General features: G+C 41.1%; 1 protein-coding gene across 2 annotated transcripts in view; it reads right to left on the bottom strand.

The window, feature by feature from the left end:
* The window catches only part of MSRA (methionine sulfoxide reductase A), a 443,442-nt gene that overhangs the window by 141,021 nt on the left and 282,178 nt on the right, over positions 1-20,243 (bottom strand). For both annotated transcript variants that reach the window (XM_044912851.1, XM_021698928.1), the window contains one exon: positions 19,377-19,481. In XM_044912851.1, coding sequence (XP_044768786.1) covers positions 19,377-19,481 — 105 coding nt within the window. The remainder of the gene's footprint in view (positions 1-19,376; positions 19,482-20,243) is intronic.

Raw genomic sequence — 20,243 nt, 5'->3', positions numbered from 1 at the left:
TTCCTTCCTTCCTTCCTTCCTTCCTTCCTTCCTTCCTTCCTTCCTTCTTTCCTTCCTTCTTTCCTTCCTTCTTTCCTTCCTTCCTTTCTTCCTTCCTTCCTTCCTTCTTTCCATCTCTTTCATTCCTCTCAATCCTTTCTTACTATCCCCAAATTCAAGAGAATGAAGATTTGCACTAGAGAACACAAGACCATTTAAAAAAATTTTTTTCAGGTAAAACAGCATTTTAAGTTACACATTGAAAATCTACAAGGAAGGGAAGAAGATGTTACAGTCTTTAAATGAATAAGCAGAAACTGAAATCAACATGTATACAGCTGCAAAGAGATAAAGTTCTCAATTGTAAGAAGAAAGCAAGGAAAAAAGTCTGTTTTCCTACTTATTCAACAGTTTGGGCAGGAAAAAAAGAAGCATTAAAGTTGTCATCATAAAGTGCTTGCTGGTGACTCCAGCATCTTTTCATACCTCTCAGAAAGTCTTGTATCTTTTAAAAAAATTAGTATGGTCCTATCTTACCATACCAACTAAGAACTGCAATCAGTTTAACAGTGATAATAATAGTGACTTAAACAAAATAGGATTATATTTCTTTTTCACTTAAAATAAGTGAAAGCTACTAAGGTAGGCTCCATGGTCCCCAGGGACTCAAATTTCTTCTTTCCACTCAACTCTCCTTAGCATATGGCTAAATAGGGCCTCCATGGGGAAAACATCACAGGGCCCTAAGGTCCTCCAATAGGTGGATGAACCTGCCTCCCTCACAGTGAGAGACAGCCCTTCTTATCATCACCCTTCTATCATCACCCACATGATGCTTCCTGGCATACCTGGCCTTTGCACGCAGGTGTTTGAGACAGCTTTATTAATATGGAACAACCTCACTTTACCTTACTGAAAAATTAATTCTGTCAATTTTAAATGACATCTCCCTTTTTGAATTTGAAACACATGGAAGGAAGGAAGGAAGGAAGGAAGGAAGGAAGGAAGGAAGGAAGGAAGGGAGGGAGGGAGGGAGGGAGGGAGGGAGGAAGGAAGGAAGAAAGGGAGGGAGGAAGGAAGGAAGGAAAAAAGAGCAAGGCAAGGGAAGGGAGGAAGAGGGAGGGAGGAGGAAGGAAGAGAAGAAGGGAGGAAAGGAGGGTGGGAGGAAGGGACTGAAGGAGGAAGAGAGGGAGATATATATTATTTACTTCTTCAAGTACCTCTTTTCTTTTCTTCCCATGGAATGTGAAAATAACTCTCACTGGAAAAAATATTGGGGTGGAGGAACTATGACAAATGGTCCACTATGAAACTGGCCAGTCCATATTTAATAGAACTCTAATGGCTCATTCCAACCTCTGCCTGACAAGAATGTAAGCCACACCAGTTAAGAAAAACTAACTGATCCTTTTCCTTTCTCATGTCTGAATATTACACATAAAATATACAGTTCTCCCAGTTAGTTACAATTACACACATATGTGCCTATTAAATTAAACATACCTTGACTACAAATGCAATTAATATTTGATTCAGGTGATCAAGAAAATAGCTAATGATCCTAGAGCCTTTACTATGTGCCATTGTATTTTACTTATACTATTCATTCAGTTCTCCAAGTACATGAAGTATTATTATCGAATCCATTTCTCAGAAGATAAGACTGATACCCAGAGAGAGGTTGAGTATTGACCGAAGCCAATGATGGATCTGGAACTAGCTAACTCCAAAGCCAGTGTCTTAGTCACTACTATCCCAATTTGTAAATAATATATCATTTAAGTATATTTTATTCTATTTCTTTTTATTTTTTTTAAAGATTTTATTTATTTATTTGACAGAGAAAGACACAGCGAGAGAGGGAACATAAACGGGGAGTGGGAGAGGGAGAAGCAGACTCCCTGCCGAGCAGGGAGCCCGATGCGGGACTCGATCCCGGGACTCCAGGATCATGACCTGAGCCGAAGGCAGTCGCTTAACCAACTGAGCCACCCAGGCGCCCTCATTTAAGTATATTTTAAAAATGAAGTAGGATGTAGTGAACCATGAAAGATATTATGTGGCTCTCTTCTAAAAGGAAATACCCTGTGTTCCCTATCATTTTTACAATATTCTTTCTATTTTTGTAATGCAATGCATCTCATGAGGGATACAACGATATTGCTATATAACAGAGGTGCCAAATATTCACTCTGTACCTAAAAGGAAGATTTTCATTTTCAATATGAGAAAACATTACTTCCATAATCATAAATAAATAATTTTGAAAAGATGTGGTGATTTCTTCCTGAAAGGTAAAAAGTCACCTTAGTATAGATTTTGCTACTATAAAAGGGAAATTCTATTTATGACTGGAGAGAGGAAACATTTTAAATTATTATATCTTTCTTAGAATGCCTGGAACTCCATATCCATTTATGCTATTAACTCCCAAGTTTAACCAAATAATGAGTCTTCAAATGTTCAAATTATCATAAAAATGTATAGGAAAACTTTCAATATATTAAAAAATTTATGTCACCATTTCCTGTCCGAATCTTAAAGTTTCATATCAATGAGACAATCAAAGTACTCCACTACAGAACAGTAAGCATGTACATGAGATTTATGAGATGTTTACATTTGAGCCAGTACCCAGCACACATGTGCACAGATATTCACAAAGCTAGACCTTCAGCATGGACATTGTTCATGGACATTGTTTATTAGCAGAAATAGCAATCAACATATTAATCTTTGTAATTTCTAGATCTAATTACAGAAAGGTACATAAATTTACAAAAGTACATAAAAATCAAATGCACAGTTTATTAAAGTCTTCACATTAATATTAGTATGTTATATATATGTTGTTATATATAATGTTAAAATATTTATCATAAATTGAACACTCACATAACCACCACTCATGTCAAGAAATACATCACTGCCATCATCCTCAAAAGCCCTCCATGAGTCCCTTCTGGGGACCCTCCCTCTTTCTAGTCGTAAGCATGACTGATTTTTGTGACAATAATTTCCTTGGTGCATAGGCACACCTAGAAAAGACATAGTTTAGTTTTGCCCATTTTTGAAATTTATGTAAATTAAACTGTACTGTCATTTTATTTTTTTTTTAAGATTTTATTTATTTATTTGACAGAGAGAAACACAGCGAGAGAGGGAACACAAGCAGGGGGAGTGGGAGAGGAAGAAGCAGGCTCCCCGCTGAGCAGAGAGCCCGATGTGGGGCTCGATCCCAGGACCCTGGGATCATGACCTGAGCCGAAGGCAGACGCTTAACGACTGAGCCACCCAGGCACCCCTGTACTATCATTTTAATCTTTCACTTACTATCACATTCATGAGATTCTTCTGTTTTCTTCATTTTCATTGCTTCATAAAATCCATTGCAATACACACACACACATATACACACACTGGAATATTACTCAGCCATAAAAAAGAATGAAATCTTGTCATTTCCAACAACATAGGTGGACCTAGAGGGTATAATGCTAAGTGAAATAAGTCATTCAGAAAGAGACAAATATTGTATGATTTCACTTATATGTGAAACTTCAACAAAAAAAACCATACTCTTAAATATAGAGAACTGGGGGTTGCTGGGGTAGGGGTTGTGGTTGAGGGGATGGGGGAAATAGATAAAAGGGATTAAGAGTACACTTATGATGATGAGCATTGAGAAATGTATTAGAGTTGTTGAATCCTTATATTGTACACGTGAAGCTAATATAACACTGTATGTTAATTTTTTTTTTTTAAAGATTTTATTTATTTATTTGAGACAGAGAGAATGAGAGGGAGGAGGGTCAGAGGGAGAAGCAGACTCCCCGCCGAGCAGGGAGCCCGATGCGGGACTCGATCCCGGGACTCCAGGATCATGACCTGAGCCGAAGGCAGTCGCTTAACCAACTGAGCCACCCAGGCGCCCTGTTAATTTTATTTTAATAAAAAAATCTATTAGAAATATTCTTTAAATCTCTTTATATATCCTGGACACTAATCTTTTGTCAACTATAACTTCTCTGTTCTTACATTTTCTATATGACTTTCTTAATTGAAGTATAATTGACATATATAAGTTCCCAGTATACAACATGATTCAACCTCTGTATGCATTGTGAAATGATCACCACAGTAAGTCTAATTCCCATCACTCACCATACAGAGTTACAAAAAAAATTCTTTCCTGTGATGTGAACTTCTAATATTTACTTTCTGAGCAACTTCCAAATTTGCAAATATGATATCATTGACTATAGTATGTATGCTTTACATTACATCCCCATGACTTACTTATTTTATAACTGATAGTTTAAACCCCTTGATTTCTTTCATCCAATTTTCCCATATCCACTCTCCTCCCCTCTGGTAACCAGCAAGCTATTCTCTGTATGAGTTTGAGTTTGATTTTGTTTTGTTTTTTAGATTCTACATATAAGTGAAATCATATGATATGTGTCTTTCTTTGTCTTTGTAATATAGTTCAAAGTCAGGGAGCATGATGCCTTCACCTTTGTTCTTCTTTCTCAAGATTGGTTTGGCTATTTGGGATTTTCCCCTGGTTCCATACAAAGCTATCATAATCAAAATATAGGGCGCCTGGGTGGCTCAGTTGGTTAAGCGACTGCCTTCAGCTCAGGTCATGATCCCAGGGTCCTGGGATCGAGTCCCGCATTGGGCTCCCTGCTCTTGCGGGGAGCCTGCTTCTCCCTCTCCCATACAAATTTTAGGATTGTTTGTTCTATTTCTGTGCAAAATGCCATTGAGATTCTACACTGAATCTTTAGATTTCTTTGGGTAATATGGACATTTCAATAAATTAATTCTTCTAATTCTTGAGTATGGAATATCTTCCCATTAATTTATGTCTTCTTCAATATCTTTCATCAGTGTGCTGTAGTTTTCAGTGGAAAGGTCTTCCACCTCCTTCGTTAAGTTTATTCCTAGGTATTTTATTCTTTTTGATGCAATTATAAGTGGAATTGTTTTCCTAATTTCTCTTTCTGTTTGTTGTTAGCATATAAAACTACAACATATTTTTGCATATTGATTTTGTGTCCTACAACTTTACTGAGTTCATTTACTAGTTCCAACTGTTCTGGTTTTGTTTTTGTTTTGGTGGAGTCTTTAGGTTTTCCATATATAAAATCATGTTGTCCACAGATAGTATTCATTTTACTTTCAGGGTAGAAAGTTTTCAGCCATTATTTCTTCAAGTAAGTTTTCTGCCCCTTTCTCTTCTCCTTCTGGGACCTCTATAATGTGAATGTTATTCCACTTGAAATTGTCTCATAGGTTCCTTAAGCTATCTTCACTTTCTTTTATCTCTTTTTATTACGTTATGTTAATCACCATACATTACATCATTAGTTTTTGCTGTAGCATTACATGATTCACTGTTTGCATATAACACCCAGTGCTCCATTCAGTACGTGCCCTCTTTAATACCCATCACCAGGCTAACCCATCCCCCAACCCCCCTCCCCTCTAGAACCCTCAGTTTGTTTCTCAGAGTCCAAAGTCTCTCATGGTTCATCTCCCCCACTGATTTTTCCCCCCTTCATTTCTCCCTTCCTACTCTCTCTTTTTTTTTTTAACATATAATGTATTATTTGTTTCAGAGGTACAGGTCTGTGATTCAACAGTCTTACACAATTCACAGCACTCACCATAGCACATACCTGCCCCAATGTCTATCACCCAGCCACCCCATACCTCCCACCCCCCACCACTCCAGCAACCCTCACTTTGTTTCCTCAGATTAAGAATTCCTCATATCAGTGAGGTCATAGGATACATGTCTTTCTCTGATTGACTTATTTCGCTCAGCATAATACCTTCCAGTTCCACCCACGTCATTGCAAATGGCAAGATCTCATTCCTTTTGATGGCTGCATAATATTCCATTGTATATATATATACACCACATCTTCTTTATCCATTCATCTGTCGATGGACATCTTGGCTCTTTCCATAGTTTGGCTATTGCGGACATTGCTGCTATAAACATCAGGGTGCACGTACCCCTTCGGATCCCTACATTTGTATCTTTGGAGTAAATACCCAGTAGTGCAATTGCTGGGTTGTACAGCAGCTCTATTTTCAACTTTTTGAGGAAACTCCATACTGTTTTCCAGAGTGGCTGCACCAGCTTGCATTCTCACCAACAGTGTAAGAGGGTTCCCCTTTCTCTGCATCCCTGCCAACATCTGTCGTTTCCTGACTTGTTAATTTTAGCCATTCTGACTGGTGTGAGGTGGTATCTCATTGAGGTTTTGATTTGGATTTCCCTGATACCGAGCAATGTTGAGCACTTTTTCATGTGTCTGTTGGCCATTTGGATGTCTTCTTTGGAAAAATGTCTGTTCATGTCTTTTGCCCATTTCTTGACTGGATCATTTGTTCTTTGGGTGTTGAGTTTGATAAGTTCTTTATAGATTTTGGATACTAGCCCTTTATCTGATATGTCATTTGCAAATATCTTCTCCCATTCTGTCGGTTGTCTTTTGGTTTTGTTGACTGTTTCTTTTGCTGTGCAAAAGGTTTTTATCTTGATGAAGTCCCAATAGTTCATTTTTGCCCTTGCTTCCCTTGCCTTTGGTGATGTTTCTAGGAAGAAGTTGCTGCGGCTGAGGTCGAAGAAGTTGCTGCCTGTGTTCTCCTTTAGGATTTTGATGGACTCCTGTCTCACATTTAGGTCTTTCAACCATTTGGAGTCTATTTTTGTGTGTGGTGTAAGGAAATGGGTGATCTTCACTTTTTAATATTCCTTTTTCTTTTCTCACTGCTCTGTTTGGGTGAGTTCCACTGCCCTGTCTTCCAGATCACTGATTCATCTAGTCTGCTTCATCTAGTCTGCTGTTGAACCCTCTGGTGAATTGTTAAAATCAGTTATTATATACTTCAGCTCTGTGACTTCTGTTTGGTACTTTCTTGTATTTTCAATTTCTTTGTTGAAGTTCTTTCTGTTTTCATCCATTCTTCCCCTGAGTTTGGTTAACATTTTTATGACCATTACTTTAAATGCTTTATTAGGTATTTATTACTTTTCTCTGTTTCATTAAGGTCTTTTCCTGGGGTTTTATCTTGTTCTTTCATTGGAACATATTCCTCTGTTTCCTTATTTTGCTTGACCCTCTGTTTGTTTCTATGTGTTACATGAGACAGTTATCCCTCCAAGTCTTGAAGGGGTAGCCCTGTATGGGTGTGAAACCTTACCATTTAACATTGCCCTAATTCTTGGTTTTTTCTTGAATTTTCTCTGTGATTGTTTCAGACCTGTGGGACCCAGAAGAGCAATCCCCTCTGGCCACGACAGCCCCATACTCAATGGGCATCCCCTGTGTGGGCTGCATGCACCTGCTAGTTTAGGGACATAGGATGTTTGCCCACTGCATCTGGCAGGGTTGCAGCAGCAGCAAGGAGGAGGGCCACTGTCCCCACCTCAGGTGTGCCAAAGGGAGTGGTGTGAAGGGGCAGAGCAATCAGAACAGTGCAGGGGCACAGAGTGCTTACCCACCACCTCTGGTGGGGCACAGCAGCAGCTCAGCAGGTGAGTGCTAGCAGGTTGAGTGAGAGTGCTAAAATGGCATCAACCAGTGCCTCTGTCCCTGGAGTGAGTCCCAACAGGCTTTTGCCCCTCTGGCAGATACCTTAAGATTATCAAATCAATCTCTTTTACATATGGTCTAGGCTCTTTTCAAACTACTGCTTTTGAACTGGATCCCAGGGTGAGTAAGTTGCATGCAGGCCCTTTAAGAACAGAACCTCCAATCCCTACAACCCTCTGGTTCTCCTAGATGTAAGCCCTACAAGTTTTCAAAGCCAGAAGTTTTGGTGGTTCATCTCTCCAGGGCAGGTCCCAAGGTTTGGGGTGCCTCATGTGAGGCACAAGCCCCTTACTCCTCAGGGAGGAGTTCCATATTTGTGAGACCCCTCTCAATGGCAGGTCACTACACCAAAGGTGGGGTTTGGGGAAAGACTCTATGCCTTTCCTATACATCTTGATGTGGCCTTTTGATCCTTTATTGTGGAGTAGCTGTTCAGCTAGTTCTCAGGTTCTTTTAAGAGGGAATTGCTCCATATATAACTGTATATTTGGTGTGTCTATGGGAGGTTACTGCAAGATTTTCCTATGCCACCATCTTGAACCACCTCTCATTTATTATGACTTCATCAAGATAAAAAGCTTCTGCACAGTGAAGGAAACAATCAACAAAACTAAAAGACAACCTTCAGAATGGGAGAAGATATTTGCAAATGACATATGTGACAAAGGGTTAGTATCTAAAATCTATAAAGAACTTATCAAACTCAACACCCCAAAACAAATAATCCAGCTAAAAAATAGGCAGAAGACATGAATAGACATTTTTCCAAAGAAGACATACAGATGGCTAACAGACATATGAAAAGATGCTCAACATCACTCATCATCAGGGATGATGATCAAAATCAAAACAACAAATCAAAACTACAATGAGATATCACCTCACACCTGTCAGAATGGCTAAAATTAACAACCCAGGAAACAACAGATGTGGGCAAGGATACAGAGAAAGGGGAACCTTCTTACACTGTTGGTGGGAATGCAAACTGGTGCAGCCACTCTGGAAAACAGTATGGAGGTTCCTCAAAAAGTTAAAAATAGAACTACCCTCTGACCCAGCAATTGCAGTACTAGGTATTTAACCAAAGGATACAAAAATACTTATTTGAAGAGACACACGTGTGCACCCTGATATTTATAGCAGTCATTATCAATAATAGCCAAATTATGAAAAGAGCCCAAATGTCCATCAACTGACGAATGGATAAAGAAGTTGTGGTATAGATATCTACAATGGAATATTACTTAGCCATCAAAAAGAATGAAATCTTGCCGTTTGCAACAACGTGGATGGACCTAGAATGTAAACGAAGTAAGTCAATCGGAGAAAGACAAATACCATATTATTTCACTCGTATGTGGAATTTAAGAAACAAAACAGATGAACACAGAGAGGAAAAAAAAGAGAGGCAAACATAAAACAGACTCTTAACTATAGAGAAAAAACTCAGGGTTGCTGGAGGAGAGGTAGGTGGAGGGATGGGTTAAATGGGTGATGGGTATTAAGGAGGGTACTCATTCTCTCTCTCTCAAATAAATTAAATATATATATATATGGAATATATATATATATTAGGAACTGCTTTAATATGCCCTATAAGTTTTGATGTGTAGTATTCTCTTTTTTTTTTTGAAGATTTTATTTATTTATTTGACAGAGAGCTAGAGAGAGCCAGAGAGCACAAGTGGTGGGGAGTACAGCAGAGAGAGAGGGAGAAGCAGGCTCCCTGCTGAGCAGGGAGCCCAATGCGGGGCTCGATCCCAGGCCCCTGGGATCATGACCTGAGCTGAAGGCAGATGTTTAACTGACTGAGCCACCCAGGCACCCTTGATGTATAGTATTCTAATTACTGGTCAATTCACAATAATTTCTAATTTTCTTTAGGAAATCAGAATTGCTTTTACTATGCCCTATAGTATGCCCTTTTGATGCCCTATAGGAACTGCTTTAACTATAACTATAATTTTAAATGACCTAACCATTCCTATCTAAAATATGTGGAATTCTTCAAGTTTTCAAAAGCCAGACTCTTTGAACTTCTTCATCTTACATATGCTTAACAGGATTATAAAATTGTAATGGATATTGTGAGGAGCTCATGAGGACAGAAACTTCTCACTGGATAATGTGCTGCTGTTTTCAGTCATAGTGTGTTGGGTTTTCTGTTGGCTGAAAGCATATAACAATGTTTAATGATGTGGAACTGTGTACCATACAATGGAAAGAACACAAGGTTTAGATTAAGTGAGCCCTTAGGTCCAAATCCCAGCTCTTTCACGTACAATAACTGGCTTATAACAAATCACTTCACCTCTCTGGGCCTGTTTATTCATCTGTAAAATGGGTGTACAACCACCTACTCACAGGTTGAGATCACACGCATTCAAGTGCCTAGTACAATGCCCAGCCCAGAAAAAAACATCCAGTAAGAGTCTTTCATTCAATTTAGAGGCACCAAACCCTTACAGAACTAGAAAGGCAAAGGAAAAATGTTAAATATAAGCTCTACAGTATTACATGAGAGAGGGATTTGAAAGTGCAAATAGCAATGATACTATGTACATGTATGATAATGTTATGCAAGGAAAAGTGCCACTGAAAGAACAATTAATAAAGAAAAATATCAGTTAAATGCTTTGTTTCATTTTTTTCTGTTTCTGAAATTCTTAAAAGAATGAAATCCCTTTCAGAATTCATAATGCCGAGTTTGGGTCGTTTTTGCATTTTCTATGTGTGCAGCTGTTCCTCCACTATAAGTATGCACATCTGCTCATTAGCAATACAATATAATTCCCACTGTCTAATTATTTGCAGATGATAGATTCCTTGTACATGGTCTAAAAAAAGGATAGTCCTTCAAAAGTGGTGACTTATTTTTAAAAAAAAACTAACTTAAAAGGGTCAGCACAACGAAGTTCAGATATTAACTTGGCAAGTTCAAATATGTGAACACCAGCACGTAATTGCCAACTTGATGAGAAATAGAAGGAAATAAGATTTTTTTTCTCTCTCCAATCAATGTTTCCCAGGAGACAGCGTGAGGCGGCTCACTTCTCTACCATACACCTGGAAAGAGGCTAGGAAGCAAACCTGCTGAAGATGCAACAGACCAAGCCCACCCCCAATTCTCAGAGGCTTCTTGGGAACAACCGACCTAAAGCAATGCTTCATGGTGAGTGTGCTGGGACATGCAGGGTGGGGAGATGTGGGGCCCAAGGGCACTGAATGGAAGAGAGTCCTTCGTGGGGGGGTGGGAGGAGTCTTTAGTTCCAACCATCAGCCGAAGAGCCCCATCAATCCCCTACTCATGATTCCGAAGGCTAAGGCAGCAGTCTCAGGGTGTGTAGTCCTGAGGCCCCATGAAACCTAACACCTCAGATAGTGTGGCCCACTGGGGAAAGTCAGACAAAGCTTTCTGAGGATAACTGGGGACTCACTATGGGAGGGGTAAGGTGGGTGTAGGAGGGAAAGGGGTGCTGAGAAGTTGATTCAGGATAAAGGGTATGAACCAAGCATAGGAAAACATCAAAGATATTCAGAACATGAGCTGGGGGAAGATGACAGAGAAAAAGTGGAGGGATACTAGGGTTCAAGAAGGAGCAAGGAAAACAAAAGTTGTTGAACTGGCTCTTATATAGGCAGGACGAGCCCAGTGGCTATTATCTATGGCTGCTTACTCTGCTCCACACTGGTCTCACACAACAGACTACATTCCCTCACACATCCCAACACACATTTGTGCAGTAGGAACTGTTTGGTAGATGGGAAACAGAGGCCTTCATTCATTTATTTGTTCTAGACAAAATATTTTATGGGAAGCTTACTTTCTAGACTGTTAGTAAACAAGTGAACAGTCAAATCATTCCACCTTGTGGTAAGTGTTAGGGAGGCAAGAGTGCCGTGACAGAGAAACCTGGGAGTGAGGACTGGGGGTACTACTTTAGTTGGGAGGGGGGTCAGGGAAGACCTCTCTGAAGACAACACTTTAAGTTGAAGGAAAGAAAGGAGCCAGTCATACCTAGAGCTGCTGGCAGACTGAGCAGTAGGTACAGGCCCCCGGACAAGAAAGCGCTTGTGTCTTCCAGGAATGGAGTGAAGGACGGCACAGCAGCAGACGTGCAGTGAAGTAGGGCGTGCAGTCAGGGAGACACGGGGGCCAGGAGCCGAGGTTGCACAAGGGAGTGCCAATCAGTTAATCCCAGGCCGGTCTGGCCACTGTAAAGAGTCTGTATATTATCCCCCCTCCAAAAATGGGCAACCAGCAAAGTGCTTTAAGCAGGAGAGGGACATACATCGTTATACATTGTGATGTGTTTTTAACAGGTCACTATGGAGACTGGATTGGGAAAGGGCAAGACAGGCCAGTCAGGAGGCTACTGTAGCAGCCAGATGAGAGAAAATGATAGCTCGGACCCAGGCACTCAAGTGAAGATAGAAAGAGATGAGACTCGGCGAGATGCCGTAACTTTCCCGGGTCATGCAGCTGGTTCACAGCAGACCCGGTTAAAGCCACATCTCCTCTAACCCCAGGGTCCATACTCTTAACAGATTTGATTAAAGATGCTCTAATTAAGGAAACATTTTAATTAAGATCTTCGGAAGAGTGACTGGGAGTTCATCACCAGCTTCTAGTGGAAGACTATTTTAGAAGGATATAGGTTCAGATGTTGTAGAAAAGGGAAAAAAAAAAAAAGTCTAACCAAACCACATAACATTAGGTTAAAGAAGATAGTTCTTGCACTGAGTCCAGCCTGGGATGGTAACTCTGGAAACTTCTAGCTTGTAGCTCCTCCATTATAAGGGTGAGGGCCCCATCCCTGTGGTCCAAGCTGGTTCACCACCATCTCTACAGGCAACTTATGGGAGGGGAGGAAGAGAAAGCGAACATTCCTTGCTCTAAGTGCACAGAACCCAGAAGTTGCACACCATCACCTGTACTCATGCCCTGGTAGTCAGAACTCTGACATGTGGCCAGACTTGGCCATAAGGAGTGTGAGAAATTTAGTCTTTATTGGTGGCTACAAATTCAGTTAAAATGCCAATCCTACAGAAACGGGGGAATTGACACTGGGGTCAACCAGCAGTCTCAGCCAGCAGGCATCTGCAGAAAGGCCACTGCTCCCTCAGGAATGCATTGGAGGAGTCCCCCACCTGTAGCCAAAGTCCCCTGAGAAGGCCTGGAGCTACTAGAAGAGGTCCACAAATCCAACCGTGCAGCAGGCATTGACTAGAATCTGTAGAATGTATTATGTGTGTGAGCATTTCCATTTTCCAGAGGTACGTGACATTGTGGTGGTTAATAAAATAAGCATCAATTTAAAGTATAATTAAATTCATAGTGGCATCTTAATATATTTGCTTTAAAAAGGTTACTAAGAACACAACTATATCACATGGGGGATCCATAAAATCATTGGTGCTTAGAAGAGGTCCTCCTAGTCGGAAGTTTGGGCCCTCTGGTGCAGGGGAGCTTTAGACAGAGCTGGGTCCAATTACTGCCATCAACATCAAGCAAGACTATCTATCTTCTGGAACCTTATTTCTTCTCTTCTGTCAATGGGGTTACAATGAATCCCCCTTCATAAGGTTGTGGTAAGGATTAAATGAAATTATAAATTTAAAGTGTCTATCCCTAAGACTGGCCCAGAAGAGGTGCTTTAAAAATGTTGCTCTCCCTTCTCCCAGGGTTGAGGAGAATAAAACAGGTTGAGAAGTCAGACTTGTGGGATCAAGTGAGACAAAGCTGCAATCTCTCAACATTGTGCGTTTGTGTCCTTGTGGCTTGGCCCAAGGTACAGGCCTGTGCCCTGTATCCTCACGTAGGAATAGGACTGAAATGGTGTAATTCAAGCACAGAGGGAGCTAGGTAGAGCGATACAGATCAAGCATGAGTGGCTGGGATCTGCTCTGGTCTTTGGATGACTGTGTCAGCAGCAAAGTTAAGGAGCCATCTGTCTATCAACCTCACAACCACCACCACCCACCCACCCACCCCAGCAGCCGTTCCATCACAGAATGACATCAACAACGCTGAAATCTTTCCAACTAACAGGAAGGACAAAAGAAACTTTGTGGGTAGAAAACCCACACTTTTGTAGGTAGAGGGTAAGTATTTTCCCACAGAAATCAAGGAAATAAAAATAACTCAGTAAGTCCACTGAAACTGTACTGTTGTATTGAGAAGGACATAGCAACAATGCCTGGCACTTGCATGATGCTTGACCATTGTCAAGTTATTTTCACATTATTCATTTAATTCTTATGACAAACCATGACCTAGTCAGTATAGACATTATTATCCCCTTTTGGCAGATGAGAAAACAGAGGCTCAGATTAAGTGTCCTGGCCAAGGTCACGCAGTTAGGAAGGGGTAAGGTGGGCCCAGAACCCACATCTCCTAAGTCTCAGGCTCTGCCATGTTGTCTGGAGACTGGGGAGTTTGGACCCCACATGGTCAGGAATGAGCATGCTCCAATCTATCCTTAGAAGCCTGGAGGAGTCATATTTGTCCCATGAGTCTGACAGGTCATATTAGCTTAAACGGTGGTATCTGAATGCTTCGGCAAAATAGAGGTTTTGTGGTAATTGGTAAATTAAGAGAAAAAACTAGTCATTACTGTCCAAATCTATAATGTTGCTGTTAGGTCTGTTACTTCACCTGAAGCTAATCCATTGGGTAGAACTGTCTCAGGACTCACTGCCTATTGGCTGTGAAATATCTTTAAAATAGTATCTTTTTTTTTTTAAGATTTTATTTATTTATTTGACAGAGAGAGAGAAAGTAGAGCTGGAACACAAGCAGGGGAGTGGGAGAGGGAGAAGCAGGCTTCCTGCCGAGCAGGGAGCCCGATGCAGGGCTCGATCCTAGGACCCTGGGATCATGACCTGAGCCGAAGGCAGACGTCTAACGACTGAGCCACCCAGGCACCCCTTTAAAATAGTATCTTTAAAAGCTACACTTTCTCATAGTTCTCTTACCAGCTTTGCTCCCTTCCAAATGGCAGATCAGGGGAATTTTTGCCTTGCCAATAGGGCAGATACCATGAGAGCTGCTACAGTACCTTGCGGCAGTCAAGGGCATGCAGGATCTTCTCTGCCTAGTCTATGCCATGAAGATCTAATTCAACTGAAATGGGACTTTAAGCTGAAATTCTTGCTGTTTCTTCCACAGTAAATCCTCAACATTAGCAAGAGTCCCCACATTTGCAAATATCATTCTAAGATATTGCTTCTTGCACCAAACAAAGTAAATCATAACTAAAAAATTAAGTGACCCCTTCAAATGTTTAATGACTCTATAAACAAAGTAGTAAAGTCTTTCAACATTCTAATTAAAATACATTGTTCTTGAGCCATATTTCTGTTGAGAATCATGTGTTTCCTGGGCAAATCTTCACATCAAAGGTCAATGACTTCTCAAACTTATTCAAGTTTTGTCTTTTTGTTTATCAGCAACTCTGGCATAGGCAAGAGTATCCCTTACGCAGTTTTAAGAATCACTCTTCACGGGGCACCTGAGTGGCTCAGTTGTTAAGCGTCTGCCTTCGGCTCAGGTCACGATCCCAGGGTCCTGGGATCGAGCCCCGCATCGGGCTCCCTGCTCCGCGGGAAGCCTGCTTCTCCCTCTCCCACCGTCCCCCCACTTGTGTTCCCTCTCTTGCTGTGTCTCTCTCTGTCAAATAAATAAAAAATCTTAAAAAAAAAAAAAAGAATCACTCTTCACTTCTGACAACAATCTAGAGTGGGCTATTGCTTCACAGATGAGAGTCTCCATCAAATCCAACATGCTGTTGTCTTCTGAAATGTCCACTCTCTGAGTAAGACCAGTCAGTCTTACACGCCTCTACTTCCTTCACCTGTTCTAATGGGTGGTTCTCTTTTCTGGGCCACTGAACACTAAGAAAAGTGACAAGAGTCACCATGTGACTTCAAGTAGAGAATTTAGAAGCTGTGGTCCGATGGCCAAGTTCAACTGCATCCCAGCTCCCTCCAGCTTCATGCCCATCCTTCAGGGAGTAGGCTTCAAATTCTTACCTCAGAAAATTTACATGTGACTACATGTTTTGGACCTTCAGAGTTCCCTGGGAATATTAAATTCATTGGCCCTGGAGTTCTTCTGAATTTGTGATTTTGCTTCTGAAGTTCCAGTGTTAACATATACTTGTTTTAATGATTTCAGGTTAGTTAGTAAATGTCTTATACACATTTATCTGAATGCTCATTTGATCTCAGTACATTTGGATTAAACTATTTTTCTCCCTATAGAAATATACTTTCTCTGTGCATTAGGAGGCTGGATACTGCTGCTTTTTACAGACAACTTGGTGATTCAGCACCACCTAACACAGTGTCTGGCAAGCAGAGGAGACACAAGATCAGTGTCATTAATGACTGTCTTTCATAGTAGTTTAGAAATACTGAGATGATCTGATATGTATTCAGGCCATATATCCCAAATCTCAAGCCCCAATTCTGAATTCTGAATTACCAAGGAACCCCCTACTCAAACCACCAACAGGTCTTGAGGAAACAATCTTTAGTGTCCTCCACTCCATGTCTGAGTCAGGGATAAAATTATTAACCAAATAGCTTTAGACCTCTGATTTGTAGAGCCAAATGAACATGGTTAACTAATAAACACATATAATAATATGTGTAATAATATGTGTGATTTAATAAGCATAATGATTCAGTTGAATGAGTGGGTTAGCAAGGATTTTTGTTGTTGTTGCAAGTAATAGAAACCCAACAAACTAGCTTAAGTTAAAAAAGATGAAGGAGAAGGGTAGGTACCTAGGAGTTCTCATAACTGAGAGGACCTCAGTCTTCTGAAGATTCTTTCTTCCCATCTCTTGTTTCTCAGTGTCTCTGCTCATCTTCCTCCCTTGCTTCTCCTGTGGACAAGCTCTTTCCACACACAGAGCACCTCCACCTTGGCAGCCCTAGAAAAGGGAGAACACCTTTTTCTCTCCCATGACAGTCCCAGGGAAGGACTCCAAATGGTCCTGCTTGGGTCACATGCCCATTCCTTGAATCAAACACTGTTGCCAACAGGAAAAGATAATGTGATTGGCCAGGCGTGGGTCATGTGATTACTCATTTCACCCTATTTCCAGAAGTGTCGTGGGAAACTCTGGAATGCAGAAAAATATTTTTCCATAGCCCATTACACTAAACTCTCCAACAAAATAATCTTGGTAATAATGTGGGAAGATCAGCTATCCTGTGATTTAATATCTGTGAATGTGTATACTGCATCAAGCACTATTCTAAGTAGAAACAGACATATGCAAGGGTTGAAAAACTCTCCCCCTACATGCAAAATCTGTCTAAAATATCAGTGTAAAAAATATGTCACTCAGCAATCAAATCCTATTGTCCGTGAACCCCATCAGTAGCAATTTCATCTTTTGGCTTATAGAATTGAAGCTGAAGATTAACCAGATGATCTCTAAAGTCTCTTCTAGTCTCTGAGTCTATGAACTCTGTTAGAATCAAAATACCTCTGGAAGAATAGTATACCACGCTATTACTTTACTGGGCAGTGTTATGGGCTACACTGTATCTTCCCCAAATTCATATGTTGAAGCTCTAATCTTTAGTACCTCAGAATATAATCTTATTTGGAGATAGAGTCTTTAAAGATTAAAATTAAATCAGGTCATTTGGGTGGGCTCTAATCCCATATGGCTGGTGTTTTTATAGGAAGAGGAGATTAGGACAAAGGTACACATAGAGGAAAGACCATGTGAGGACCCAGGGAGAACGTGGACATGTACAAGCCAAGGAGAGCCTCAGAAAAATCCAATCGTGCCAAGGCCTTCATCTCAGACTTCTAGCCTCCTGAACTGTGAGAAAATAACTTTCGTTGTTTAAGCTGCCCAATCTGTAGTACTTTGTTATTAGCAAATAATACACACAATAAACCAAGAATTTCAAAGAGGACTGAGGCACAGTGGAGACAAATTTGATACATGGGATGGGGGAGAAAAGAGGTTTTTTTAAGGTTCTTTTAAAAAGTAGAACTCCCCCTAAGACTCAGGGTCCAGTACTAATGACATTGTTAACTGAGGTGTGCTGGTAAAGATGTGATAAAATAGGTAAGAAGTTAAGAGAAGGAAGGAGAGAGAAGTGCATGACAGACTTCACCCTTTTTGAAATTTTGCCAGGGCTAGGCATAGGGTGATTATATCAGGACATGACACTATGGTTGGCCAAGCTAAAGGCCACATACCCAACCTTGTGGGCCTGTGGGGAGCCGGATTCCTACATGACTTCAGGCTGCCTTGGGCTCCTAATGTGTGTCCCCACTGAGAACTTTGAAGCTATAAGCATCCCGCCCTGACCTTAGGCTTTGAGAGCCAAATGCCTATCCACCTGGATCTAAAGGCTCACCAGCATGAGCTCTTAGCCATCATCACTCTTATTTATGATGCTCACTGTCAGAGCTTCCTGCTGAGCCAACCCTAAGTTTGTTAGGCCCGCCTTTCACATATGATAGGCCAGGTCCAGAAGTCCAAACCAGGGTGAATCTGAACCTTCTGATTATAGTATTCTTACCCTACCAGTCCTCTACCTCCCCTGCCCCATACCTCATCACTCTCCTGCTCGAAACTCATCCCCCCATATCAAAACAGGAAAGCCGGCTCCTGGCCTCCTTCCTAAGCCTTCACCCACCCTGATGGATTTGCCTGGATCCTGTACCTGCATTACCCTGGCTCATTTATCATTTTGCTACTCTTGCCTTAGCTCTGACCTTTGCCCTCTAGCAAATCACCCAGGCACTGGGTGGTACTTAGAACCAGAACTCAAGACCCACCCCCCTGTGCTGCCGGGGTCGGTCAAATTAAAATTCCACCACAAAGCACAATGCACATTTGGAAAAACACATCCCTTCTTCAGAAACAGCCAACACAGCATACCTGCTACACAAAAACCTGACACCAAAGGGAAAATATTTTTGTTAAACAGACTGATTGCTAAATGAACAGGGTTTGTGAAAATCACATCTATTATATAGGACTTCTCAGTTCATAAGCCTCATAATATCAGATCATCATATTGGCAAGGCAGTGCTTGTAGGGCTGTTAGGATGAAATCTGGAAATTGCTTCATTATTGAATATTACAAATGATATTTGCCAACAGGGAATGTCGCTTGCGTGTGCCTTTAGATAAAATTTCCGGCCACCATCGTTTATAGCCCAAATATATTAATATCGCCATATAACAAATTCTAAAGAAGACAAATGAAATATTTAAATAACTCAAGCATTGTGGACCCACTCAATACTGCATTTTACCTTTACGTTCTTCTTTTTTTCTTTTTTAATCACCCGGAGACATTAAAAAAAAAAACCAAAAAAAAGCCTGATAACGTCAAAAGATGAGAAAGGCTAAATTCAGGGAAATAAAGGAACCATAAATCAAGAAAACTTTGGAGCTGCTAGAAAGACACTTTAATTTTGTAGACAAAAGACTGCATTAAGGAGGAATAATGCAATAATCAAAGGTGAACGAATCTCTATTGTCTGGCGTCTTTCTCTGTGGGAATTTTCCCACCCCTGACAGCTGTAAAGGGGGGAGGAGCGCAGACTGTGGCTGCGCCTTTATTCTCTCCCCCGCTTGCTCCCCAGCCCCTCCTCTCCTCCGTCAATAAATGTCTGCAATCATATTCTTGAGCTCCTGTGTGATTTCAAGGTTCATCTCTTCCATGCAGCTCAAACACTAATTATCCCAGCTGTAATTAGTAAGATAATTAAATACTGGCTCACTCATCTACCTTGGGTCGGGTCATGATTCTCCCAGAAGACCTTGAGCAGTTCCTCAAAGCTGATGCGTTCTGGCTGGTACACCACTCGGACTACTTCTGCGTGGCCAGTTTTTCCTTGAAAGAAACAGAACGTACAACAAAAATTTACTGACACCAGCAATTTACTACAAGTGATCTGTTTCCAAAGAACCACCAGACAAGGGCTAACATCCTTCCCTCCGCAGGAAGGGTGGGAGTCTAACTGTACGTTAGCTAACGATCTCATAGCAAGTCTGTCGCTGGCTCTGTCCCCATAAAAGCATACAGTTGTCCTCTGGCAAGCTTCCTGAGGATGATGACTTCTCATCATTGTGCTCTAATTTTCTTCTTGAATTTCACGAGAAAACAAACCCGGGTTTTCTTTCTTTCTTTCTTTTTTCTTTTTTCTTTTTTTTTTTTTTTTTTGATCTCACCCTTATGAAACCTTATGGATCTAATCTGACATAGCGCTCAAGGTTTGAAACTCGGTGAGGGGAACGAGCCAATTTATTTGTATCATCACTTCCTGCTCTATGCAGTAGGCGCAGCTGCACCACGGGGTGACATGGTGCCAGAGCGGGAAACTGTAACAAACAGGCTTATATCTCGTCCACATCAGATCAATTTGTTAACGGAGGGACATATTCGCTGTGCCGTTAACACGGGGGCAAGGGGTCGGGTTCACATAGCCAGCGGGGTGGCAAGTATTTTCTCAGCCTAATTCATCTCTGTGGTAAACAACGACCTCAGTGATGGTCTCTCCGTTAGCATGCCCATTCTCACAGGTGGTCCCCGAGGTTCTGTAGATCAGGGAAGTGGGTGTTTGTAGTAGCCCTTGTACCGACAGGATTCATGCCC

This window comes from Neomonachus schauinslandi, chromosome 2, assembly GCF_002201575.2.
Source record: "Neomonachus schauinslandi chromosome 2, ASM220157v2, whole genome shotgun sequence".
Taxonomy (NCBI): Eukaryota; Metazoa; Chordata; class Mammalia; order Carnivora; family Phocidae; genus Neomonachus; species Neomonachus schauinslandi.
This window is presented reverse-complemented; position numbering and strand designations above follow the sequence as displayed.